The following is a 27769-nucleotide window of genomic DNA, read 5'->3' on the forward strand; positions in this document are numbered from 1 at the left end:
TAATGGAATAGCCAAGAGAATAACTGAGCAGGAAACTGCTCTGAGGATCAGGCCTGTGGTGCACCGTTGCCAGCGGTGACCGTGAGACAGAAAACGATGTGACTTAAGAAGCATCGGGAGTTGGAGGGAGGGACGAAACATCGACTATTCAGTCAAGTGATACAGGCGAAGGGCTGACCGTGAATCTTCTCGTTGATAGAGATAGGTAATGGACTAGAAATGTCTGGGAGACTAGGCGGAGATGGGGGCCAGGGACAGTGAAGGAGAGTCCGTTCTTCATTTGAGGTATTTTGGTGAAAAATGCTATGATGAAATTGGGCAAACAGAAAAAGGCACATTTTAAAGACATGTTTCCCTACGTAGCCCAGGCTGGTCTCAAACATGATTTTCTTGCCTCAGTGTCGCCATTGCTAGGATTATAGACACGCACCTCTACTACGATAGGGAGAGTGGTTTAATTTATTATTTGCTTATTTCATTAAAAAAAAAAAGTGTTTGAATGGGGGACTAGAGAGATGGCTCAGTGGTTAAGAATGTATACTACTCTCAAAAGGAGTTCAGTTCCCAGTACCCAGACTGGGTGGCTCACAACTGCCTGTCTTTCTAGCTTTAGGGAACTCGACGTCCTCTTCTGGTGTCCCTGGGCACCTGCAGGCACATGCGTACTCCTACAGGAGGCATGCACATACAGCTGGAGTTTGCACCCTGTGACCCCCCGCTTCCCTCTTCCTCGTGCTCTGACCCCTGGCAACCATCATGCTCCTTGGAAGCTGAGCAGATACAGCGCCGGCAGATTCCTTCTGTTGCATGGACCCACGGCATTCATTTTTCTATGCCTGGCCTATTTCACCTAATACAATGTCCTCCAAGTTCCCCCAGTTGGTCAGAAATAGCAGGATTTCCTTCTTTTCTTCTCAGGACTGTTTTGAATTTGAGACTGGAGAAGCACACGGCTGGCTGAAAACTGATAGATAGTATCTCATTGTAGTCCAGGTTGGCTTCAAACTCTTGGCAACCTTCTTAATTTAACCTCTGTACTTCTGGGATTATAGACTTGAGCTAACATGCCCTGCTAGTCTGCCTTTTTAGCCGAAATGCTATCCAGAACCTTCAGCTTTCTCTCCGTGGATGCAACATAGCCTAAGGAGGGTGTTCCCAGTACCCCCTAGGGAGGGTACTTCCATTTCATTAGCTGAAAATAGCCAAACCAGGTTCAGCTGCTGTCTGGCCTTAAGCTTCTTGATTTTCAGCCCAAGATGTTGACCTCCTAGGATCTTTGAGTTTTGGCATGCCAGGAAGGCATGGCGGATAGATAGATAGATAGATAGATAGATAGATAGATAGATAGATAGACAGATAGATAGACAGACAGACAGCAGACCCTGTTCGCCTGATGCTTCCATAGGAAATTGAGCGTTTTAAGAAAGAAAAATCAACGAGGTAAAAATGGCAACCGTGAAGAAGAGGACAATGACGGGGCTTTAGTAAAGTGTAATGATTCGTAAGTGCAAAGACGTCATGAGGAAGCCATTACATTACATAATGTCACATAATATAACACATTAGTTTGAATACTCACTAAAATTAGGTAGAATTTTGTAAAAACAGCGCCTTACACATTTGCATCATTAAACCTGAATGAGGCTTTCAGTTAGGTTCCAATTTCTGATTTCTGGCTCTCTGGTAGAGGTAGATGGATTTTTGTGAGTTCCAGGCCAGTCAGGGCTACCTACAGAGTGAGACCTTGTCTCCAAAAAAAAAAAAAAAAAAAAAAAAAAAAGTGTAGAAGCTGCAGCCATCTTTCAAAAACATTAATATATAACAGAAACATTGACCTTATCCATTCAAAAAGCTGAGGGCTGACTCTATCAACTGAGCTATGTGCCCTGCCTGGCTTGTAAAATTTTTATTTCCTTCCTTCCTTCCTTCCTTCCTTCCTTCCTTCCTTCCTTCCTTCCTTCCTTCCTTCCTTCCTCTCTCCCTCCCTCCCTCCCTCTTCCCTCTCTCTCTTCCTTTTTTCCTTCCTTCCTTCCTTCTTTCCTTCCTTCCTTCCTTCCTTCCTTCCTTCCTTCCTTCCCTCCTTCCTTTATTATATATGTGTTTGGTTGTGTATGTGCCACAGTGTACATGTGTGACTTTACCAACTGAACTATAGCCCCAGCCAAGCTTATCAAGGTATTTAATATTACTATCTATCTATCTATCTATCTATCCATCTATCTATCTATCTATTCATCCACCCACATATCTATCTATCTACTTATTTATTGTGTATGTGCATGGTTAGTGGGCAGCTTGCAGGAAGTCAGTTCTCTTGTTCCACTGAGATGTGGGTCCAGGGGATTCTATTTTTCTGTGAAAGTTTTGTTAAAAGTCTGCTTGCAGAACATCACATGAGCTTCATTTGGTCTTTTGTTTTGTGGTTTTTTTTTTAGGCAAGGTCTCATGTAGTCAAGGCTGACCTCAAACTCGACCCGTGGTCAACAATGACCTTGAATTCCTGATAGCCTGCCTCCACCTCTTGAGGGCCAGGATTAAAACCATCCACTACACCACCCAGTTTATGTGTGGAATCCTGGGCTTCCTGCATGCTAGGAAAGTGCTCTGCCAACTTAGTCACATTTCTTTCCAGCACATGGTCTTTTACAACTGTTAAATAGTCTATCAAAGGAGTGTGTTGTAGCTTGGTCATCTTCCGAGTGGGCATTTCTATCTACTATAAATAGCACCAAGAAGAAACATGCAATGATACATGTAATAATTGCACTGATTATTCTTTTTACTTTTGGGCAAAAATGACTGGTTGTCAAATTATTTACTGGCTCAATGGACATAAATACTTCAAAGACTCGCATACACAATGCCAAATAGCATCTTACCGTGTCTGCCTCCTCAACCAATTGAGTAGCGTAAGGGCTTGCTCTCCCCTTACATCTTGCAAGAGTTACTCTTAGTAACTCTACCTTGTGCACATCACAGGGTTACTACTGTGTCAACTCCCTTTAATTAAAAACCAAAAAAAACCAAAAAACCCAAAAAACCAGGATTGAGGTCTAGCTCAGTGGTAGAGATAGCTTGCCTAGCACCACAAGGCTCTGGGCTTCATCCCCAGCACCACACATAAGCAAAGCAAACACTCCCCAAACCTTCCCGCCTGTGTGTAGGCTGAGGTTTACTATTTACGGAAACAGCTTGCAGTGGGAGTGGGAGTAGTCTAGATTCCAGTGATTTCTCTGTGCGCCTACATGTGCTAGGCACCACGCCAGGTGCTTTTTGTGTTTCTAACTGCGGCAACCACACCTTCCGAATGTAGGTGTCATCCTGTCCCCACGAGGCTGTGACTTGTGAGGACATTGTGCTGGTCAGGTGCACGGTCAAGACTGGTATCAGGTGGCTTGACTTGGAGCCTAGAGTTGATCCATTTGTATATTCAACCCTACCTCAAAGGGTTTTACATACATACTCACATGTAAATACATATGTATTACATACAATTGTGTATGTATGTCACAAAATGAAGACAATTATTCAGTTTAACGTTTTGTTTGTTTGTTTGTTTTTTGAGACTGAGTTTCATGTAGCACAGACTAGCTTTAAATTCACTATGTAGTCAAGGGTGATCTTAAGTTTCTGACCCTCCTGACTCCTCCTCCTGAGGGCTGGCGTTACAGATATATACCGTCACCACTCATCACATACCCCTGTTCTATTTAGTGCTGGAGATCAAACCCACAGCTTGGTGCTTGCTTAGCAACTGAACTACAGCACTAGCCAGACTTAACAAAATTTTACAATATTTATTTATTTATTTAGATATTTTTACCTTACTTTATGTGTGTGAATGTTTTCCTTGCACGCATGCATGTATGTATGCCACATGCGTGCTTGTTAGATCCTCTGCAACTGGGGTTACAGGTGGTTGTGAGTAACGATGTGGCTCCTGAGCATTGAATCCAGGTCCTCTGCAAGGGCAACAAGTGTTCTAACCACGGACACACCTCTCTAGTCCCCACACTGTATAAGTGTTTAAGAGTATACATATTGGGCTGGGTGTAATGGCATATGCCTTTAATCCCAGCACTAGGAAGGCAGAGGCAGGTGGAGCTCTGTAAACTTCAAGGCTAGCCTGGTCTACATAGAAAGTTTTAAGACTGCCAGGCAGAGCTGCATAGAGAGACCCCATTTCAACAAACAAAACACGAGTGCATGTGTCATGGTGTGAATGTGGGAGTCAGAGGACAATTTTCAGGAGTCGGATCTCTCTTTCTACCACGTGGGTTCTGGTACCTACTGAGCCATCTCGCCCATCCTCAGAGTTTTTAAATTCCTGAGTAGAATAAGGCAAGTGACCAGTAAAGCTCACTCTCTGAAGTCCCAGCCTACTGGAAGAACTCCAGGGCCACTGCTTCTTGTCTGCTGTGATAGGTGGTCCTTGATCTAAATGTACAGCCAGCAGTGGGAGGAATAGGGTTTAACCTGTTTACCTTTTGGGCCAATCAGCGGCCATCATTGCTTTTGAGGGTGTAAATGAGAAGCTGCAGAGGGAGAGAGACTTGGGGATCCCTCGGAGGATGTGTGTCTTTGCTTGGGACAGAGATTGTACCTAGAACATACCTGTGTGAAAAGGTGAGCCTGCCCTGACAGCTTGGGGGGGGGGGTGGGATTCTTCCCCTCCTACTTGTTTTATTTTGTTCTGAGACAGGATCTCACGGTGTAGCCCTGGCTATTCTGGAACTCTCTCTGTAGATCAGTCTGGCCTCAAACTCACAGAGATCCAGCAGCCTCTGCCTCCACCGTAACCCCTGGGATCAAAGGTGTATCTCAGCATAGGCCTTTTACTTTTCTTCTGGGTCTGATGCACACGACACGTGAATGTTGGCTTTTGGATCTTTGGACATTATGTATGTGAGTGTTTTGTCTGCCATGGATGAATGTGTAGCGTACGTGCATCTGGAGCTTGCAGACGTCAGAGGAGGACATCAGATCCCCTGGGACTGGAGTTACAGATGGCTGTGAGGGGACATGGGTGCTGGGAATTGAACCCCAGTGCCCTGCAAGAGCAAGCGCTCTGAATCACTGAGCCATCTCTCCAGCTCCCAGCACCGATTTCATGAGTCAAACAAAAAAGAAAATTAAATTGTTTACTCACTCTTAGCCCTGGTCTTTTGACAAGCTCACAGGACGGACAGAGAAGGGGACCTAAAGCTGCTAACCTTCCCCATTATTTCCCATTGTCTAAGAAGCTTGGAGCTGTTCTCTCAGTATGGCCTCCCTCGGAGCATATCTTAGACCACACCAGGCGTGCTGCCGGCACATGGGAAGAACCTGACTGCTAGTGCTGCTGGCTTTGGCTGCCTGTGTCTAACTTCTACTCCATTGTGCTAGAGTCTCCTCCTTTCCTGTGTTAGCTTCGGTGTATTTGTGATCAGCCTCTGGGGACGCTTTCAATGGAGGTGGGCAGGGAAAATTCTGTTACTGTTCTCAGAATGCAGTGATTTCACTGGGATGGTTTGACTCTGCCTCCTCTCTCTCCTTCCTTCCTTCATTCCCTTCCCTCCCTCTTTCCCTCTCTCCCTCCCTCCCTTCTGACTCCCTCCTTCTGACTCTCTATGTAGCTGTCTTAGACATTGCTATGTATATCAGGGTGTCCTCTAACTCAAAGAATCTTCCTGCTTCTGCCTCCGGAGTGCTGGGGTTGCTGGGATTAAAGGAGAGCACCATTATGCCTGTGTCTGTGTCGGTTTAGGCTCAGCTTTTACAGAGCCTATGACCCAAGAGCTATTTCAATGGCCAGGAAGCTTGTCCCGGGGGGTGGGCCAATAGCAGCTGGAGACATTCAGAAACCCCGGCTTGGAAGCCAGGTTCTCTGATGGTGCTCACCTGCAAGCCGCAGCTGAAGACCTCTGCAGCCTTCAGGGGACGGAACATCCTCTTTGGATAGCACAAATGGCCGTGTTTGGAAATGATGGAGTGGGGAAGGGTAGGCAGAGAGATGGTGAATAACCACAGAGGGCCAGGGCTGAGGTGGCATTGGGACTGCAGGGTGGACAAAAAGGGAGGAAAATAGAGCAAAATGGGAAGCTCAGAATAGAAGATATAAAGGAAAGTGCCAACTAGTGAAAATCCTGCGAAAGAACGCGCGCGGGGGGTTGGGGGGGCGACTGGGGAATGGTTTAGAAAAATAGCAATTAGCACAGCTAAAAATAAAGACCAATTTCGAGACAAAGCCAGACCCACAAGGAGAAAAATAAAACTCGCCAGAAAGACAATTCCTTGCAAACCGAATGCTCAAGAAAACGGGGCTAACGACACCCCCCTCTTGGGCTGTTTGGTAAAAAGAAATGGGAAACTAGATGAGCGTGGAGCGCGGCGCTGAGCAGGTGACAGGCACCAGGAGGAGCGTTGAGCCCGGCGCTGGGATCTACAGGATTCCGGTAGTTGAGCGCAAAGGTTCTCCTGAGACTGCACCCAAGTGTCGTCCAAGTTAAAAAATGTGCTGGCGCGCTCAGATCCACTCTGAAACCGCAGAGGATCCAGGCAGCGTTCTCCGAGGTTTGTCCCGGAGCTTGGAAGCCCCGGCACAGGCGTGGCGTGGGCCAGAGTGGGCGCCCACTCGCGGCGGCTTGGCTCGGGACTCTGGTGACGCCTCCCGGGCATTCGCGGCGTGAGCAGGCCGCGCGCCCACGGAATCGGGTAGACCCGGGGGCGATCTGGGAGGTGACTCGGGCCTGGCAGGGACACCGAACGCTGTATGTCTCCAGGCCGCGAGGGGAGGGACCGGGATGTGCGCGGGAGCTGAGGGTCACCCGGGGCCACCGCGCCCTGCCCTGCGCGGGTAACTGAGGGCTGGACCCAGTGCCCACGGGCGCGGGTGGGCAGGGAGAGGGGAGCGCGGCGGGGAGGAGGCGGCGGGCGGAGCCTGGAGGGGCGGCGTCGCGCGGGCTCCTCCTCCTCCTTGCCCTCTTCGGGCTTAGCCGCCGCTCTGCCCGGCTGCTCCGTCCTCTGGACGCCCGCGGCGATGTTCACCCGCGCCGTGAGCCGACTGAGCAGGAAGCGGCCGCCGTCTGGTAAGCGGTTGCGGGCGCTTGGGCGCGGGAAGGACGGGGTCGCCGGGTCCCCTGGCGCGGCTCGCCGTGCCGCCCGGACAGCAGCCGCGCTCCTCCCCGCTCGCTCTGTCCCAGCCGCGGCGGGAGCGCAGAGCCGGGGAGCCGCCCGGGGAGGAAGTTGGGCTTGAAGCGGGAGTCAGAGCAGCTTTCTTTCTAGAGAAGGTCTGGGAACCACGGGAGACACATTAACAGCCCCACACTCCGAGGCAGCGTGGGAAGCCAGGCTTCCCTCCTGCGTGCAGCCTCTTTCTCGGGCGGAATGGGAAGGATGCTCCGCCGGACCTCTGCATCCCCGGAGTGGCCGGCCCCGCGGCGCCAAAAAAGTGGAGTCCCAAGGTGGCTGCACACCAGGGCGGGGGGAGGAACTTGTGAGATACGGCGGGGAATCACTTTGTTTTTCCCCCTGAACCTGCCTGACCCACAGTTTGGGGCAACTTGGCAAGACAAAGAACCCACGGTGCAGAAATGGTGATTTGAATCGTGCCATCCTTTTTGTTCTTAATAACACCTAACACTCTTTGATGGCTTAGGTTGTGGCCAGGAGCTGTGTTGACACCTTGTGTGCTTTCTCTTGTCTTCACCATTAGAGCAGCCGAGTCGGAGGGGTGGGGCTCTAAAGCCAGGGTGTTGGGTAACCTGCTCTACTCTTAGCTGATGGATTTTTTAAAACGTAGGTTTATTTGCTTGACTCTGGGTTCGAGGTTCAAAGGCTTGCTTTTCTGTCGCCCAGAGATTCACTACGCTTTAGCTGGTTTCCTCTTTTCACGTAAATATCAAACGTGGTTAAGCGACTGCAATCAGACATAGACTCAATCCCTTGGCCACCACTCGACAGCTGTGCAACTTCTTTGTGACCAGGGATGTGCAAAGGGTAGCTTTAAGTGCTTAATTGGAGCCTTCTTCTCCCCCCCCCCATCAGCCTCATGCAAATCATTTCATTAATTATTTAAGACAACCCCACTAAAGTCAGACCCCATAGAGTTATTGTAAAGAGTTTGCGCTGCTGTCTTAATATGCGTTGAAATGCTCCATTAGTGTTCCCGAGTGGTCACACTCCCTTGTGATGTTGATGGCGGACACTGAGTGGTGGTCAGATTCTAGGCACCGGAGTTAAACTCCAACCTTGACTCCGCCACTCCGCCACACTGAATAATGAATGTCCTTGGACCTTTCTGTGCCGCAGAGCTGTGCTGGTGCTGGCTCAGTGTAGCTTGCAAGAACCAATTGCTAAATGTTCAGGGCATCTGGGAACTGGTTGCTACGTCATAGGTGGACTGAAATGAACTGTGGTGGGACATATCAACATATGTCAGACATCAAGGCTGGAACAGTGGATTTCAGAAAGCTGTGGACTTAACTACATACTTCAATTTTATTTTAGATCATATTTATCATGTGTATGTGTGTGTGTGTGCACGTGTGTGTCTATGTGTGTGTGTGTGTGTGTGTGTGTGTGCATGTGTGTGTTTGCATGCTACAGCTTGTATGTGGAGGTTAGAGGATGACTTATGGAAATCAGTTTTCTTCTACCGATAGGTTCCAGTAATCAAAATCGAGCCGTCAGGTTTGGATGTAAGCATACTTACCCACTGAACCGTGTGGCTAGCCCTTAACTACAGGTTTTAATTCCGATAAAGATACGGTTACATTACTAATAGTAGGATCAGCAGTTAAACATGAGAAGCCCCAAGTGCAATGCTGGATACATGATAAAGGTGTGGGGCTTTACTAGTTTCCTTTTTTTTTTTTTTCTTTTTCTTATCAGGTAGAGGAGTTGCGTCTAGCCTTGCCTAGGTTGCTAGCTGCATAAAATTATATTTGGCCAGAATATAATACAAATAGAACCACTGAGTCATGACAGATACCTGGATTTAGGATGCTTTTGCATAAGGCCAGATTGCAATCCCAAACTGAAAGGCAGTTTCACAGTCATTGCTAGCACGTATCTGTTCCAGGGCAACAGACTAAACCTGATGAAGCTTGCCCACACCAGTGATAGAAAGGCCAGCAGTGAAATAGCAGTGGTTGGTGTTGGATGTCTACATGGCAAGAGCCCAGTTTCCTTGAAATCTGTGGGTATACGTTCTGCTGCCCTGTGAAGGGACACGAGCCCCTGCCAGTTTGGTCACTATCATCACCACCCAACATCAAGAAAAGGAGCCAAATGAAAAAGGAAGGAGGATGGGGGCTCCTCACAGAGATGCTGTGCAGCAGACAAGCCCGTCTGCAGGACAGTTAAGGATTTGGAGAGGGTAATTTTGATGTTTTTTTTTTTTTTCTTGTGGTGCTAGAGGTGTGCCCAAGGCCTTGTATATGTAGGCAAATGGCCTGCCCCAGAGCGACACCCCCTGACCCCGAACTTCACTTTTAAAGAGGTTTTCCAGAGTATCCTACTGAAGCCACACCAAAGCTGGCCGTACCCCTGTGGGAGCCTGGGCTGGGCTTGACTGCAAGCCTGTCTCCCTCAGAGCATTCTCTGTGAGACTGAAAGAGTTAAATCAAAGACGGCATCTTAAGTAGAGAGCTAGAAGCCCCACCTGTTTCTAAGGTTCGCAGTTGGAGGCTCTATGTTCTGCCTATCAGGTAGGGGAAGCAGGGGGCCTTGATAAAAGTCAGACCCCAGTTCCATCTTGGGGAACCAAGGGGAGCAGGAAGTGTCACAGCTTCGTTTTTTAGCAAGTACCCCAAGTGATTTTTGTGCTGAAGTGTGAGGAACCCTCAGAGGACCCTGGCTTCTATAGACACACAACCCACACTGCTAACAACTGAGGAGCAGCGCCTACCTCAGAAACCAAAGTAAAAGCCACACCCCTCCAGCCTGACCGCTGGGTGGTCGGTCAGAGAAGTCCGCTTTACATTATCCTATTAAACCTTGGCAACGCTTTCAGAGTTACTGCTGGGCTTATGTTTTTAGTCTGTACAGAAATTTAACGAATTTGTTCTTAACAGTTTTACAGTGGAGCGTCTTGGCGGTTAGGGAAACTTTCCTCTGTAGAGACTCAGGGGGTGGGCCTGGGGCTTGGAAGAGAGCAAGGCTAGCCTCCAAATGTGGAGAGGCCAGGAGGAGATGGCCTTTTTGTCCAGATGACGTCAGCTCGATCTGCTTGGGTCCCACTACGAGCAGCCTGTGGATGACATGGGTGGACAGGAGGTACGATGTGTTTTCAATGGCTGTCACTTGTCCATATTTTGTCTTTCATTTTCTTAGATGCCCAGGCAGGGTCTGAGCTGGCCATTGCCTTAGAGCCTTGCTTGCCTGCCCCTTGCTTTCCTGGGAAACCAGGAAACCAGGCACTTCCCTCCTAATGCTGGCTTCTGAGGACTCGTTTAGACGGTACTAAATTTATTGTGGTCGCTTCTGCTTCCCCCAGATAGCTAGCTGTCCACTGCAGCAGCCCGGCGGGTGGCAGTGAGAGAAGAGGGGCCTCAGGCAGGCAATAGCAGCAGCCCCTTGATAAGAGCTGTCAGGAGGCATCTACTACGTGAAACAGTCTGTGCAGACATTCAGGGACAATTTTTTCTTTGGACCTGGCTCCCATTTCTTGAGGGCCATGCTGAGTGCTCAGGGCCGCCTTGCTGCCTCTCTGCCTGATCTGTCCTTCTTTTCAACCCAGTTTACTGCCCCTTGCTCTTCCTGTCTCCTTGAGGGTGTCCTTCTGGGCCTGACTGGTCCTCTGAGCCCAACAGTGGGTTGTCTCAGAAGTTGGGTCCCCAGGAATGGGGGACTACTTTAGGGCTACTCATCTCCAAAGAAGTAGACAAGATTAACCTGTCTTGGGCCCTCCTCTGGCGCTACCTGGATACACATCTCCTCAGCCACCTTGTTAAATAGTTAATGAATAAATATGGAGGTGACAGCTTCCCCCCTGCCCTTCTCCTCCATCTGGGAATTCCTGGTCTTATTTCCCCCTCGATTCATTGTAAACCTGTGACTAAAAGCTTTCGTTTCTCGAATCTTACAGTCCCCTTTCCTTCCCAGCTTCCTCAGCCAGCCATCCTGAGATGACAGAACCTGGTCTCCGCCATGGAGTTGCTGCTTCCTTTCATTCATCTCTTTGTGCTTTTTTTCCTTATTGGGTTGCCGTACATTCTCAGCGACTGTCACCTGTTTTCAGTGGCTCCCTTTTTTCCTTTCAGCACCTCTTGATCAGGTGCTTAGCTTAGCTCATTCCTCAGAAAGTATTGATCATTATAAGCTATATTCCGGACTACCAGATGTGAGGTTGACCCTTCAGGAACACATTGCTTTTGTTCTCAAGGAATGCATCGGATGGAGGATAGAAAGAGCACGGTTGGCAAAGGGATGTTTATTCAACATCAGGACCAGGGCTGGATCTCCAGAACTCTGAGGGTAGTAATCCCAGTACTGGGAAGTGGAGACACATGGATCCCTGGAACACACTGGCCAGTGAGTCTAGCCTATTTAACACTCCCAGGCTGGGGAGAGAATCTATCAAAAAGACAAGGTGGACAGTGCCTGAGAAAAGGCACCATGGACCAGCACAATGTCCATCACCACACACAGGGACAGGCACACAAAGACATCTGTGAGCTGGGGCTGGTGTGTAGTTCAGTTAAGAGAGTGCTTACTTAGCAGGCACAACTCTCTGAATCCAACCCCTAGGACAACATAAAACTGGCCATGGTAGATCTTAGCACCAGAGGGGTAGGAGGATCAGAAATTCAGGATCAGCCGGGCATGGTGGCACATGCTTTTAATCCCAGCACTTGGGAGGCAGAGGCAGGTGGATTTCTGCATTTGAGGCCAGCCTGGTCTACAGAGTGAGTTCCAGGACAGCCAGGGCTACACAGAGAAACTGAGAAACCCTGTCTGGAAAAATCAAATAAAAAAAAAGAAAAGAAATTCAGGATCATCCTTGGCTACATAGCAAGTCACAGCTAATCGGAATATATATGCCTCTTCAGCACACACACACACATACACACACACACACACAGATGCACTCACACATGCACATGCGTACATACACTCCCCCTACACACCAACACTCACATTCAAAACAAAGTAAAACAAAACAAAACACACATGACAACAACAACAAAAACCATCCCCCTCCCCAAACCAAGAAAGCTAGCAAGCAGGAAAATAAATGAATGATAGTGAACTTGGGAGGCTGGAGTTGAGGGTTTGCTGGGAGTTTGAGACCAACCAGAGCTACACAGGAAGACCTTGCCTTAAAAACCTCCTCCCCTCACACACAAAGAAAGCATGACTGATCCTGACAAACTGTGTTTCCAGGATTTGGGATTAGCCCAGGGCCTATGTGTGTTGGGGAAGTGCTCTACCACTGAGCCACACCCCCAGCCCAGAAGTCCTTTATCTTGAAGTGAGGTAGAGCCAAGGAGGAGTGTGGGAGGGAAGGTACTTTATGCATCTGTGCCAAGCCCCTTTCCTGGAGACAAGGAAAGGCAGGCAGTCACAGCGACTTGGGACTCTAACCATTTTTTCAGGGTCTTGGGGGCCATGATTGTTTTTCTGGGCCTCTGGCTGCCTAGAACGTGGGGCTTCTTGGGAGGGAACAAACAACTGTCTGGCATCCTTATTTCCTTCCCCTCGTCAGTGCTGGAAACTGCGGCCATCTGTTGTTTAGTCCACCCAAAAGAGGATGTTGAAGATAGTTTTCTGTTTGGACCCAAGAGCGTCAGGGAACCCTGAGCCCCTGTTGTTCAACACATCGGCTCTGAGAAGGCAGCGGCACTTGGTCTGCTGGATCGTCAAGGTGGACCGGAGCATGGAAAGTAAGGGCTAGCCCTTCCTGCAACACCCTCCCACCCCCGAACATTCTCAGCTTAGCTTGGGAGGCCGGCAGAACCGGGCCTAGGGAGGAGGGTGTTGGGTTGAGGCAGGCACAATGGTGACTTCTGAGGGGCCACTAAGCACACTTGCTCCATGAGCAGAGTGTCACCGTGTACCTTCAGAGCTGTGCCTCCCTCTATGGCCTGTTTTCCTGTTCCTGTCTTACGTGCCACTTCTTAGTAGGATTGTTTTAAAACTTTTAAACTTCATCTTTTTTTTTTTTTAATTTTAAATTTTATTTTATTTTATTTTTATTTTTTTTGCTAACTGTAGTGAATTTTCATGTCCTCAGTTGGGCCCTGGCACACCTGTAAGGTCATTCTCGGGGCTAGATACAAATGATAAATCCGTAAAGTACGATTTAGATACAGAATTTCCATGACCCATTTCTGTGGAGACTTAAGTAGATCACCAGTTAAAACAAACAGATTCTCTGCTTCTATATTGGGATGTAACTTTAAAAAAAATGTATTTTGCTTGATGTGGTATAGGTGATAGGAACTCTCTGAATAAGTTTTGTGGGCATAGCTTTCCCTTGAAACTACAGGCAAAGGAGAGTATTGCTTGTTTCTCTTCCGTGCTCCTTTCCGCAGTTCGTTCTTTCTTTATGGGCCAGGGTCTTACAGAGTTTACAATGTTCTCAGGACTCTGCTATGTAGCAGAGGCTGCCCCGATTCTCCTACCTCTTACCCTTCTAAATACTAGATTACAGATGAGAGGCACTACCCCAGGCTGGAAGGAGAAGGCTTGAAAGGAAGGTGGGGAGTTCTGTCTAACTGCTTTGGAATTTGGGGCTAACATCTCTGCCTTTTCCTAGATATGAATGTCTCCTTTGTCTCCATCAATGTGCTGTGGATTTATGGGTACTTAGAGCAGAGTCTGTGAGAATGTATGTTGCCTCTGCTATTGAGGAAGTTGGATGTTGAGAGCTTGTTAAAATATTATTTGGATTGGGGAAATGGTCTGCTACGCAGGGTCCTTACACGGCTCTCCCTACAGAGTCATAGCAGAAATCTAAGCTGCAAGCGTTCAAGTCTGATGACTGCCCCAGATGCCTTTTGAGTATGGATTTCTAGGGAATTCCTGTCTGGAGAAAGTCTCGATTAGCTGTGACATCATAGCTAATATAAATAATGTATTATGAAGTGGATCGCAAGCAACAGGCTCCAGCCATCTGTATGCCAATGCTGCGTGCATCTTCGAAGACAGGCTTTTACTGAAGTCAGAAACCACACAGAACAGCACAGATGGAAATGAAACTGTCTGCACTTGCTGTCTCTGTGTTAGATGCTCCCCGCTTAGTCTTACAGGGCTTCTACCCTGACTTCCCCAGCATGGAATTCACCCCGTTTCTGTCTTTACCTACACTGTGACAATGTAATTGTTATTAGTCAGTCTCCTGTTCCTTGACCGCACCCCTACCCCTTCTCTCCCTCTCTCCAGGATCTTACCACATAACTCTGGCTGAATTCTCTGTATAAACTAGGCTGGCCTTGGACTCAGAGATGTGCCTGCCTCTGCCCCACAAACGCTGGGACTAAAGGTGTGCACAGCCACACCCTACTGTTCTTAGCCTCTTCAAAGCTGCTCCTTTCTGACCTCTCAATGTAAAGATGAGCAGAAATCAAAGTTAAACAGTCATAGAGCCCTGTGAGAAAGGACAGGTCCCCTGGTGCCAGACCACCGGCCAGGGACCGAGACTTTCTTTCTTTGTAAGTCTCACATCTCAGCGTCCTCACCTGGAAAACGGGGACATAATAAATGTCACACGAGAGTGCTTTCAACCCACAGCAAAGTGTGGCCCACAACCTCACACCTGGAGGACAAATTGTAAGTAGTTTTGTCATCAGCTGAAGATAAATTTACTGAAAAAAATTAGGCCCAGGCATGCAAAAATGAAATTTTGGAGAGCTAGAAGTCGATTGGAGAACAGAGCAACACAAAACAAACAAACAAAAAAAAAATGAAAGAAAGAAAGAGCCAAGCAACAGTAGAACCCCCCTTTCTTCGTCATAACATTTTAGAGTTGAAATAAACAAGCAAAATATAAGCAGACAAAATTGAGACAAACTAATACCACTCCAAATTGCTGCTTATAGCCTGAGAAATCTTAAAGCTGCTAAGAAAACATCTTTAGTGTATTTTTTTCCACCTGGGCATTTTAAGCCTGCTTTCTTGCCTATTCACCCAAAATGGAAACTTGTCGATGAAAATGGATGGGTAGGACTGGAGAGCTGGCTCAGGCAGTGAAGTGCTTGCCCTGAATGTGAGAGGACCCGAGTCTGCTCCCCAGGCCCAGGCAGAAGAAGCCGGTTTACTTTGTGATTGTAACCCCAGGGCTGGGGAAGCTAGGCCAGGAGGATCCCTGAGTCTCCGGGCCAGCCAGCCTGGCAGAACCAGCGGATAAAAGTGAGAAATTCAGACTAAAAAACCAAGGTGGAGAGGGGCTGAGAAAGACCTCGGGAACTGACCTCTGGCCTATACATGCATATGTGTATGCACACACACAGGTAGCCAGGCACAAGAATGACAAAATATCTGAATTTGGGAGACTCTTGGATAAGGTTTGGGCAGCTGTGAAATCTTGTTTTTGTTTTTGTTTTTAATGTTTTAACCGTCATTATTAGTACTAATTATGGTAGCATTTTGAGAGGGTCTCCCCATATAGCCCTGACTGGTCATAAGCTCCTCACGTGGATTGGCCTGGCCTTGAACTCTCAGGATCCTCCTGATACCGCCTCCATGCATGGGATTACAGATGTGTGCCACCATGTTTTTGATTAAAGCTGTTTTTTCTCTTTCATGTTACTAGGTAAAATATCATGTTTAACGTGAACTGAGATAGCCTAGGATCCCTTGGTCTATATATTAAAAAAAATTTTTTTTTTCTGAGCAGGGGACACTGAATCATAGCTGTGCTGTGAATTCAGGGCGACTTCTAAGGTGATGCCAGATGGAACAGGCTGGTGATCTGTTTCATGGGAGTCTAGAGATGATGGGCTGCTGCGACCTGGGTGAGGTTGACTGTGTCTCAAAGCTCCTGTGTTGAAATGCATTTTCCATTGTGAGGCATTAGAGTTGGGGCCTTTGAGAGCTGAATCAATAAGCCAAAACAAACCTCTTGCTTTATAAAGTAGCTTGCCTCAGGTATGTTGTTATAGAAATAAAAAACAGACAAAATACAGATGCCATTAAATGAATTGTGTTTGCGGATGTTGCTCCAGGACTATCTGTTGGTTGTAAGAACAACAACAACAAAAGTCTTAATTTTCAGAATGAAGAGAGGAGGGAGAATGGAGAGGAGGGGGAGGAGGAAGTGGAGGACGGGAACACAGCGGTAGAGCACTTGCGTAGCATGTGCAGGGTCCTGGAGTCAATCCCCAGTATTGAAAAACAAACAACAAAAACCCTTAAAGTCGATCTGAAGTCTTGGAAAAGATCCAAACCAAGATCCAAGGAAAGAGAAAACACATGACAGGAGCCGGCAGAAGAATCCTGTGGGAAAGTTACAGTGGCAGAAACGGCCAAATGGGAAGGCTTTAGTCAGGAGAACTGAAGTCCCAAAGCCTGCTTGGCAGCTAAGAGTGCATACTGGTGGGCCCTGAAGACTTGGAGTTTGGTTCTCAGCTAGCTGGTCCAGCAGTTTGCACCTACCTGGAAACCCAGCTCTGATGCCCCCTTCTGGCCTTCTCAGGCACTGCACTCATCAGCACATACCTCCACCTTACACACACACACACACACACACACACACACACACACACACACACACTAAAACACACACTAAAACACACACTAAAACACACACTTAAGAGCTCCAAAGCCGGGGCTGTCGATTCCCAGCAACCACATGGTGGCTCACAACCATCTGTAATGGGATCTGATGCCCTCTTCTGGGGTGTCTGAAGATAGAGATAGTGTACTCACATACATGAAATAAATAAATATTAAAAAAAAAAAAGAGCTCCAAAGTCAAAACACCAGTAACTAAAGCTTTTGCAAATCCCTCCCTGAATCACACAGCGTTGTTTTTATTTTCTGATGTAAGGGAGATGGGAGCCCTGGAACTACCATTTTCCAGTGTTCCAAGGACCCCGGAGTCCCGTGGAGGCAATCCTAGTGGGACAAATAGGTGTTACTGGTTCTGTGTAGTGATTCCTTAGATAAGTCATTTTCTTGGACTTTTGCTTTCCAGTCTAAAGAGGCAGTAGATCTGGAATTGTATAACTTTGTGTGCATGTGTGTGTGTGTGTGTGTGCGCGCGCGCGCACGCACGCGCGTACACGTGTGCATGCATATGCATGAGCATAACGCATGATGTGTGGAAGCTAGAGACTGATGCTAGTCATCTTCCTCAGTCACTTCCACCTTGTTAATTTGGAACATGGTTTCTCACTGAATCTGGGATTCTGGGATTCAGTTAGACTGCCATGTCACTGAGCCCCAGGAATCCTCCTGCCTCTGCCTTGTCAGCACTAGAATTACATAGGTACTGCTGCCCTGGCTTTGTGTGTGGGTGCTAAGAATGGACCTCAGGTACCAAAAGGGCCAGCTCACTTCTTGTTCAACTGAAAGCTGCCACAAAAAGTTAATCCACAGATTGGTAGTCAAGCGGGTGCTTTGCATTTCCTCAGCAGTGGAGTCAGCTCTCGACTGCCTGGGCACAACCCACCATGTGCATTTATTTGCCAGAGAGCAGGGCAGTGAAACCCTGGCATGGTATGGTTGATTATTTAAGAGTGCCAAGAATTTCCGCGTCCTTTCAGACTAAGGTTGAAAACGTGGAAAGGAGCTCGTGGCTGCCCGAGGTAGTTCCTAGAATAGCGTGCTTGTGTCCTGGTGTTTATTTGCTCAAGAGGATCTGCTGGGGCAGTGGAGTAAATGGTCAAACTGTATTCTCGGGGCAGAGAACAGAAGGTAAGTTGGAGGAATGCTTGGTGGAAGGAGCCCTCCTTCGGGAACCTCTTGTAATGGTTTTAAAAACCTGCTGTTTGTGGAAAGACTCTGTGTCCAGGGATAGACATTCCAGGGTAGATATGGGACCAGGAACTCATTTCTTACCCACAAGCTGGGGAGTCACTTTGGAAGGTCAGCAGGGTGATGTGGTCAATTGTTCTAGGAAGCTTGCTTTGCCAAGAGGAGTGGCACTTCCACAAATCCTCTCACACACTGCCTCACCGGTGAGCACCGATGCACAGACCCTAGGTTTCTGATGACGTTCTGTTTTATAGAGGTTCAGAAAAAGGACCCCAGAAGAGTAAGAGGTTAAGGTGTCAATTTGGGAACGGTGGTACACACAGGCAAGTCCAACCCTGGAAAGGCTAAGAAGGAAGATTGTGAGTTTGTGAGTTCTAACCCAGCACAGGCTACATAGTAAGGCCCGCTCTCTCAAAAAACAAAACAAACAAAATCAAGGTTAGGATGTGTTATTTTGACCCCTAAAAGGACATCAGTTGGCAACTATTAAGTCTATTATTCTCTTTCCCTCCCGCCCCCTGTGCATGTGCGTGTGTGTGTGCCTGGGTGTACAGGTATGCTTGTATGTGTGCATATGTGTGCATATGTGCACAACTTTAAGGGATGTTCCTTAGTAGCTCTCTGCTTTTTTTGGAGATGGGATCTCTCAGGTGGCCTGGGGCTTACCAGTCAGTTAGGCTCACATTTGGGTGCTGGGAATCAAACTTGGGTCTCCATGCCTGTGCGAAGGTACCTTATCAACTAAGTCAGCTCCTCTGGTCCAAGTCTGGTATATTCTGATACACAATATTTCACTTTTATGGTTTCCTAGTTGTTATTTTCAGTGATTAATATAATTTTTTTTCCAATCATGCTTTAAAAATGATTAGCTTTTTGGTCTCTTAATTTTTTCCTGGATTCAAGCTTTTTTTTTTTTTTTTTAATAGAACCTTGTCTTTAGCGGTTAGGACAAAAAAGCCAATTGTGGGGAAAAGTGCTAGCTGCCAATACGGTTCCCTTGGTGGGTCATGGTTTGCGGAAGAGGGGAGAGAGACTGTCACAGTGTGTAGCCAGCTCTCTGATGGACCTCCCATTTTGTTCCCTGATGGACATGTGATAATTATACATATTTGTTAGACACGGTGGGGGCATTTCAGTGTATATTATTATATAAGGAGTAAGTCAGAGTAGTTGCCGCATCTGTCACTTCAGGGTCTTCTTATTTCTTGGTGCCGGGAGTGCGCAAAAGCCTCCTACCCGCTGTGGAGAAATGCAGAGTTTGTACTTCTACCCTGAATGCTTAGATAAGCCCCGCCTCAGAGGGTTTTCTCTCAGCTGCACACACAGATTTTACTCAAGACCTTGTAGCTCAAACCCGTCAAGTAGGTTTTGAACTTGGACTCAACCAAAGTGACATGCCAGTCATGAGAGTGCAAGTCCCGCTGTTCCCCCACCTTTTTTATGGTAAAGAGGATTTTAAGTATCAAGCCTGTTGATGTAAGATGTCTCCTGTAGTCACCCATTCACCCAGTGTAGCAGCAGATCAGTGACATTTAGCTTTGTCGCCATCCATCCATCCATCCATCCACAGGCAGGGTCTCATGTTTCTCAAGCTGGTTTTGAACTTCCTGTGTAGCCAAGATTAATGGAACTTCTGATCTCTTACCTCCCAAGTGCGAGGACCCCAGGCAGTGCCACCTTGGCTGCTTTTGTGCGGTTCTGAGGCCGGAACCCAGACGAGCACTCTTCCAACAGAGCCTCATCCCTGGCTGTATTTTTTTTTAAGGATAAGACATATTTAAAAAACACAAAAAAAGACAAAAAACGATGAACCAAACTACATAAAAGCTGGATAAGTAACTGTGTTGGCAAACCACACTGGAGGTGCGAATGAGAGTGAAGATGGAGACCTCTGATGCTTTATTTAAAATGCTGACGTTTGTTTGTCTTTATCCTGGGACTCAGGATAGAACCCAGGGCTCAGCGCATGTGAGACAAACACCCCACCCTCCCCATGCCCCGAGCCCCAGTATGTACATTAATTCGTATCACATGAAGACACTTATCTCCATGCTTGCGTATCTTCACAGCTCTTGGTGTGATCACCCTCATTCCGGCCTTGCTTCACACGCTTGCTTATGTGCTGCACAGGCTGAAGAAGCCGCTCTATAGGGGCTTTCAGATCCATGGAGGCTCCATAACTGTGCAAAAGGGCGGGGGGGAAAGAGTGGATGCCGGGTCGGGGGTCAATGGAAGGTGGGTTGCAGAGAGACTCAAGGGCCAAGGGACAAACTGGGACATAGCAGAAATGGCAAGGCCCTCCGTTGGTGTGTTTATTTATTTGTTTGTTTTGTTGTTTTTGTTTTTGTCTGGACAATGGAGGGAATAGTGACTCCTACCTCAGTAGACTCGGTGTTGTGACAGGCCCTAGCACATGCTGGTTTGGTGCTGATGGTGGTGGTGACCTTAGCCATGCAGAGTTACAGTAATTTCCTCACATACCCTGCCTGCATGGGACAGAGTCCTTGGGTGGTGACACTGTCTGGTGTCACTGGTGACACTGTCTAAACTGTGTTTTGCAGATATCCATGACGGAGATGGGAGCTCAAGCAGCGGCCACCAGAGCCTTAAGAGCACAGCCAAGTGGGCATCCTCCCTGGAGAATCTTCTGGAGGATCCAGAAGGAGTGCAGAGATTCAGGGTTTGTCTTTTCATTGTTCATTAGAGTTGACACAATAGGAAAAGTTTTGACATATGTATGATGGGGGATGGTGGTGTGGGGACCAGGGCAGTGCTTAATACTGACTATCCTGGCTACAGACTAAGAACCATTCATCTGTCATGGCCGTCTTGGACTCCCACTAAGGGACATGGAGCTTATCTCTGGTTTCCCTGTACTTAGTGGGGAGGAGATAAGGGTGATGGGGGAGGATGCCTTACCAAAATGGGGTTTAGAGGAAGGGGTTTCAGGGCTGGCAAGGATGATCTGGGACTTTGGGGTAAAGGTTTGTTCTTTCCAGTCTCAGACCCTCTCTGAACACATCACTGGTGAGAGAGGTTGGATGGTAACTGACTGAGTGAAGCCGGGGAAGCCCGAAGGCGAGCTGATGGACAGGAGCGAGCTAATGCCACCAAGAAATGGCTTTTCCTGCCAGCATAAGCGCTGCTGCCCATGGCGGATCACACGTGAACCCCATACTGACCCTGCAACCTGGCTTTTTAAGTGATAGGGCAAGGTGCTGCCGGTCCCCATGGAGACCCCGGGATGGGAAGTAGAGCTGTGAGCATTGTCTGGATGCCAGTGAGGTTTGAACGCTTCTGTAGAGCTGACCATGTGCTGACTCCTCAGCCAGCAGTCTCAGGAAAGCACACCTCCAACTTAAACTGGTCTCCATCACCATGATTTGGACGGACTTAATATGTTTTCTTTTCTTTTGTTTAAAAAAAAAGGGGGGGGCCTGGCTTTGGAGGAATGCACTTTGTTTAAACAGTGTCTGGAAGAGGCTGATATATCTTCCACTTTAATTTACTTTTTGGTAATTTATTGTCAGCTCAGAAATGCAAGTAGATTCCCGCTTCATTTTTATTGTGTCTTGCAATGTCAAAACCATTAAGGTGAAATGCGTAAGAAATATTTGCTTCAACATTAAACACGTTCTTTGTTTTTCCGGGTGGAGTTTTTTTTCCAAGGGCTGATTAATCCAGGCTCCTCTGTCCACTTTCGCCAAGTCATCTTCTAAAGGAAACGTATCTTTTCTCAGTGTTGAACACTATTTGATTCCCTCTCCCCCTTTTTATCTATAGGAGTTTCTGAAGAAGGAATTCAGTGAAGAGAACGTCTTGTTTTGGCTAGCGTGTGAAGATTTCAAGAAAACGGAGGACAGGAAGCAGGTACCTCTCCGCCTTCTGTTTTCCTGATGGATGTTTTTCCCCTCATTACTCCACCTCAGACACCTGTTGCCTAGATTTGGGAGGTGCCCGGATCATCCTCACTGGTACCAGACTCCAGGGAAGATTTAGATTTTTCAATGGGTACCTTGTGTTGACCAAATATTAATATTTTATTTTAAAAAAGGGCAAGTTAGCCATTTTAAAAGAGAGCTGTCCAAGAGGCCAGCATTCAGAACGAACATAAACATTTTTCATCTGTAGTTTGTCATTGTGTGGGCTACTTTCTTTATAAATAAGTCACAAGGGTGTCTCCTCTGCATGACACCGGTGTTGTCAGGTGTGAGTCACGAGATTAGCGGACGTATGTGTGGCCCCGAAAGCCCATGGTTCGTCAGACAGACTGCCAGTAGCTGATGGGCGTTCCCTGTAAAGAGTTTGTAACTCCTCCCAGAAGGTGTTTGTCTTTTGTCAGAGGTGGACTTCCATCTCCATGCAGCCAATGAAGGGGGTTATGAGACAGGTGAGCTGGGTGGGTTTCCGATGTTAACTCCTTGTCTTTCCAAGGCCTGTGAAAGAGTGTGAGTTCTGGCCAAGGATGTTGGAAGTGAGGGGAAGGGGTTGAGCAGAGGCTGCCCTGTCCTGTTTTCAGTGCCTGCACTGCTCACAGAGGGACCCGAGGGCCAGGCTTCCTGTGCTCAGCATCTGCCTTTGACTCACTTCCAGGAGGCCACTAGGCCTCAGCTCTACCACCCTTGTACTTCTGTCCCTGGTACCTGGGGGACCCCTCTTCCTATAGAGTCTTCTCCCATGATTAGACATTCTGATTCTTCTTTTATCCCTTTTCATGCTTGGTATCAGGCAAGCACCTTACCACTGAGGCTTGTGTCTGGCCCTCATTGCACTGTCTTTTGAGACAGGGTCTCACTAACTGTCCAGGTTGGCCTTGAATTCACTCCTGGCAGGCCACTGAATCTGAGTAGCTGCTATTACGGGCCTGTGCCTGTAATTCTAAAGTGAAGCCACCTAATTTGTCAATATTTGAACTAATTTTAGTTTATAACCTTTCTTTCTTAGTTACTGTTCTGTTGTTGTGAAGAGACACCATGACCAAGGCAACTTTTAAAAGAAGAAAAGCATTAAATGAGGGCTTGCTTACAGTTTCAGAGGGCTAGTATATGATCATCGTGGCAGGGAGCATGATGGCAGGCCCAGAGCTGGATATCTCTCTCTCTCTCTCTCTCTCTCTCTCTCTCTCACACACACACACACACACACACACAGACAGACAGACAGAGAAAGAGAGAACACCATGAGTAGATATGAAGCTGCTCCTGGCATGGGCTTTTGAAACCCACAACAAGGCCACACCTCCTAATCCTTCCTGAACAGTTCTACCAACTGGGAACCAGGCATTCAAACAAATGAGCTCATGGAGGCCACTCTTATTCAAACCTCCATGCTTGCCTCCAAACAGAGCATCTCCCCACACAGATGTTGCTTGCCGGCTGTCAGGTTTGGAGGTACTTTTTCTAAAAGCTGGGATTCCCAGGGCCAGCGGCCATCTTAATGGCTTGCACGTTTGCAGACAACAGCCTGGAAAAGTGGACCTTGCTGCTCTCTTATAAAGTTCTTTAGGATGGGACCGTCTGTGGCCTTGCTCTTCAGAGTGGGCAAGAAGAGATTCTGAAATGGGTTTTTCTGACTTGAGTCTCCAAGGCTGGTCCAGCTCTTCTAGGGATGACTGTATCTCTCTGCCATTTTCTGCCCAGGGGAAGGGACTTAGTGGGGGAAGAGTGGAAAGTTGTACCAGCATTGGACAGGTAGGACTCAGGGGTAAGGTCCCCTGGGAAGGAGAACACACCACCTCTGTCCCCAGCACTGAAGACAGGCCTGGGAGAAGCTCAGCTGCACTCTGGCCTTGAGCATCTGGTGTGACCAGCATCACACCATGAACGTCTAGCTCAGAGTCAGGTGGCCATGCAGATGTCCTTCATTTGCCTTGTTCTTTGAAGGTCAGGGGTGGGGAGGACCCACAAGAGAACAAATCTATCCTTGTGGCTCAGACAGGAAGTAGAGCTCCTGGGCAGAGTGGAACTTAAACAGTGCTCTGGAGGCACCCAGCCATCTTCCTGCACCACAGACCCTGTGTGTCTATTCCCCTGGAGTGCCCAGTCCATGCAGAGTGCCAGGGATTGTGAAAAGCCCCAGAGACACCCACCTCATGGACAGAGCAGAGGAGCTTCTTTAGCGTACAAAGCTCTGCGAGCGAGTGTGATGCATGTGGATATGGGAAGTGTGGAGCCCGAGGACACTCGGGCAGTGGAGGTCACTGAGGTCGACTGGGAAATGAGTTGTAGCCTGAAACCAGCAATGGCGGCTGGGAGAAGGGAAGCAGTGATTCTAGAAGTAGGAACATAACTTGGGAAGAGCAGAGAGCAGGGTGGAAGGGCCCTGGTGGCTAGAGAGCTGCTGGGATGGGTTTGAAGCTAAGGATAGATGAGGCCAAATCTGGGAATGTGTGTGCCATAGCAAGGAGGGGACTTTGCACCCTGGCCCTGGAACATCCCTATAGGACCTTAATGTTCTATGTGGCAGAGGTAGTGTTGGGTGGCACTGCCTGTTGGAGTGATCTCCTGTTTGGAGGTCTAGAATCAGCAGCCCCTCTCTTCACCCCCATGCTCAACACCTATCCCAGGGCATCTGGAAGGCTTGTGTCTGTAAGTCTGGATCATACTGAGCAGTGTAATGAATGCTGTATTGATCCTCTGTTCCGTCTAAGGCACAAAGATGCTTGTCTCAAACTCTCCTTTGGAACATCACAAGCTAGACCTCCATCTTATGCGTTTTTCTCACTGCTCTTATCTTCTAAGCTCCAACAGACCAACTCACCAAGCTTTGAACACTCAGTAGCTTTTATAGCCCAAAGTTGTAACCTCAGGCTTCACCAACCACACCAAGTTCAGGAAATAATGACTCTGAGACTGAATTATCATGAATAATTGCCTAGGCCAAAAGCTAGGGCTTGTTAATCAGCCAGCTTGTAAGTCAGGTGTCCTGTTTACTCCATTCTCAGTCTTGCCATGTCGGGGTTACCTCTCCTCTGGTTCATGCAACGTCTCCATCACCTTTTAGGGAGAATCCCACGCTCCCCCGACTCTTTCTCAGAAATCCTCTCTCCATCCTGGAACTTCAATGTCCCTATTTCCTGCCTAAGCTCATAGGTCATTAGCCTCTTTTGGGCAGGTGAAGCTTTGACACATTGTACAAAAGATTCCCTCTACACAAAGTTCCAAAGGCTTTTACAGTCCTGCTCAGAACTACATGGTCAGGAGTGTCGTGGGAATACTTCACTCCTGGAATCAATGTCTATGCTAGTCAGGGTTACTGTAGCTTTAATGAAACAAAAGCAACGTGGACAGCAAAGGCTTTATTTGGCTTACACTTCCACATCACAGTCTACTCTTGAAGGAAGTCAAGACAGGAACTCAAACGGGGCAGGAACCTGGAAGCAGAAGCTGATGCAGAGGCCGTGAAGGAGCGCTACTTATTGGGTTGCTCATCATGGCTCTTGTTTTAATAGTACCCAGGACCACCAGCCCAGGAGCTGCAGCACCCATAATAGATGGGCTGGTCCTTCCCACATCAATCATTAATAAGAAAACTAAGGCTGTCTATAGCCTAATCTTATGGAAGCATTTTATCAATGGAGGATTCCTCCTCTCAGATGATTCTAACATCTGTCAAGTTGACATAAAACTAGCTAGCACAATGCTGCCGGGGAGGATGGTGTCATTGGTGATACCAGCATGTCTGGGTCTTGGTCTGGGTCACAGCTTTGGGCATTCACACTGCTATGTGTGATTTGCAAGGTCAACAGCAGCCAATATTAGGCTACTGCACGTTAGTTACATAAACATGCAGAGCCAACCTCTGGACCCACAGGCTCAACTGGGGCCAGCTTCTGGGGAGGTAAAACTAGGCAGTCAGCTCTGAGTTACTAGTTTCCAGAAGTGGGGGAGGAGGCAGGCCCTGCAGAAGGCACCTAACTGAATTTCACAATCAAACTTACCACATCTGTCCCAAAGGGAGCGTGGGAGGCTCTATCGCTATCTGCAGTCAATTGAGGCAGCTGTGAGCCTGATGCAAATCAGGCTTTCAAACCTCTGCTAGTTTAAGGACAACTGGTCAATTTCTTTTCTATGTTTTTCTGGCGTGTGCACGTGCACAAGCCCACATTTGTGTTGTGAATGGGCTTTTTTTGTATGTGTGTGAGTACATGTATGAAAGTGCTCATAGTACATGTCTGAACACGCATGTGGAGGCCTGAGACCGACATGAAGCTATCATTCTCCATCCCCCTTCCATTTCAGTCACTGAGACAGGGTCTCTCAGTCAAGCCCAGAGCTTATTCATGTGGCTGGTCTCACTAGCCAGCTTGCACTGTCTCCCCTTTCCCAGGCTGAAATTGCAGGTAATGCCACCATACGTAATTTCTAGGGATCCAGATTCTGTTGCTCGCTCACTGTGTGGCGCTCACTGTGTGGTGTTAGCTTCACCTCTGAGCCTCACACTCACTGACACTCACTGACTCTGAGCATCTTGTATAACATTCTTCTCTATCTTTTGTACTTTGTCTTTCTGTCTCTTATGCCCATGAGTCCAGGCATCGTTGTCTTTCTTCCTCTCCATAGTATCCAAACATCTAGATCCGTGCCAGGGACACAGTGTGTTTCTTCCCCTGTGTGGGATGATGGTGTGCCCTCCAGTTAGGCTGGACTCTCACCTTCTGAAACCCTGGACATGATGATGGGCCTGTAAGATAGGAATACTTTCCAGCTTGCTGGGGCTTTCCTTCTTAGAAGTCTCAAAAGGTAGAGCAGCCCTGAGTTTTGATCGTCTCCCACTGTCACCCTGTGACTACTGGGCAAAGCAGGGCCATGACTTAGGAAGGTCTAGCATTGCACGTATGAAACAAATGCTGGGGACTTTGGGAAACAGGGAAAATGACACTTCCTACCTCCAGTCCTCAGACTCTCTTGTTTCTTATACCTTCCTTTTGTCAGTACTCAGCACATTCCATTTCTCTGTGGTTTAAAACCTTTCTCTCATGTGCCTTTCCCTCCCTATGAGTTATCATGTGAGGTATTTTAGCTTTTAGGGTAATTCGACATTTATGCCTTATAAAACCACAGAGACACGCTGGAGAGCTGGCTCAGCAGTTCAAAGCCCAGTGCTCTTCCAGAGGACTTAAATTTGGTTTTCAGGTGGCTCACAACCTCCTGTAACTCTAGTTACAGGGGATATGATATCTCTGGCTTCTGTGGGTACCCACATATATCCATACATCTCTCCATACATATGTAGATTATAAAAATAAAAATAAATCTTAAAGAACAGAGAAAGCTCCAATAAGGTAGTTATTTTTTAGCTAACCCTGAGTTCATTTGTTCATTCATTCATTCATCCATCTTCTCATTTCTCAGTCACCTCATGTACACTGGGCCTCTTTACTATGAGGCAAGCATTGAAAAGGACTTGGCCTCTTGTACAGATCTTTGCAGAGCACATCAAGAATGGGACAGGGTGATGGGTGGGGTAGGAACTGCTTTCACAGTGTTCACAGCTCTGAGAATGCTTTAGGCCAGCATTTAAATATGATAGTACCTTGTATTTTAATAGTATTTAAAGCTTAGAGTCATGAGAGTCTATGGTGTTGATTTTGGGGGGCTGGTGGGGCTATATTTTACTTACTACTACATCTCATAACTGGGTCGATTTGGGGGTGGTTTCTTAAGTGCTTTTTAAAAGAGTTGAAAATGTTCCTTCAAAGCAGTTTGTGCTCTGTGAGTGAGTGTATTGCACAGGAAAGGCATATTGCCTCCCCCCAGCTCCCCTCCAGAGCTCAGGTGCCGTCTAGGGTGGGTATTATCTTTCTGACCACAGCCTGTGGTATGAAGTTTTAATCCATTTTCATCATGGGAGTGGCAGGGTCCACTTT

General features: G+C 47.7%; 1 protein-coding gene across 3 annotated transcripts in view; it reads left to right on the forward strand.

The window, feature by feature from the left end:
* The first annotated feature begins 6419 nt into the window (after positions 1-6419).
* The window catches only part of Rgs10 (regulator of G protein signaling 10), a 42133-nt gene continuing 20783 nt past the window's right edge, over positions 6420-27769 (forward strand). The window contains exons 1-3 of one of the 3 annotated variants that reach the window (XM_029479783.2): positions 6420-6552; positions 20463-20581; positions 21685-21771. In XM_029479783.2, the coding sequence (XP_029335643.1) occupies positions 6492-6552; positions 20463-20581; positions 21685-21771 (267 nt within the window). In that variant the 5' untranslated portion in view covers positions 6420-6491. Of the gene's footprint in view, positions 6553-6946; positions 7068-12744; positions 12867-20462; positions 20582-21684; positions 21772-27769 lie in introns of those variants that run through there. The other 2 variants (XM_021167950.3, XM_029479782.2) reach the window with 2 other exon arrangements.

The sequence above is a fragment of the Mus caroli genome, unplaced genomic scaffold (genome assembly GCF_978045245.1).
Source record: "Mus caroli unplaced genomic scaffold, Mus_caroli_1 scaffold_8, whole genome shotgun sequence".
Lineage (NCBI taxonomy): Eukaryota > Metazoa > Chordata > Mammalia > Rodentia > Muridae > Mus > Mus caroli.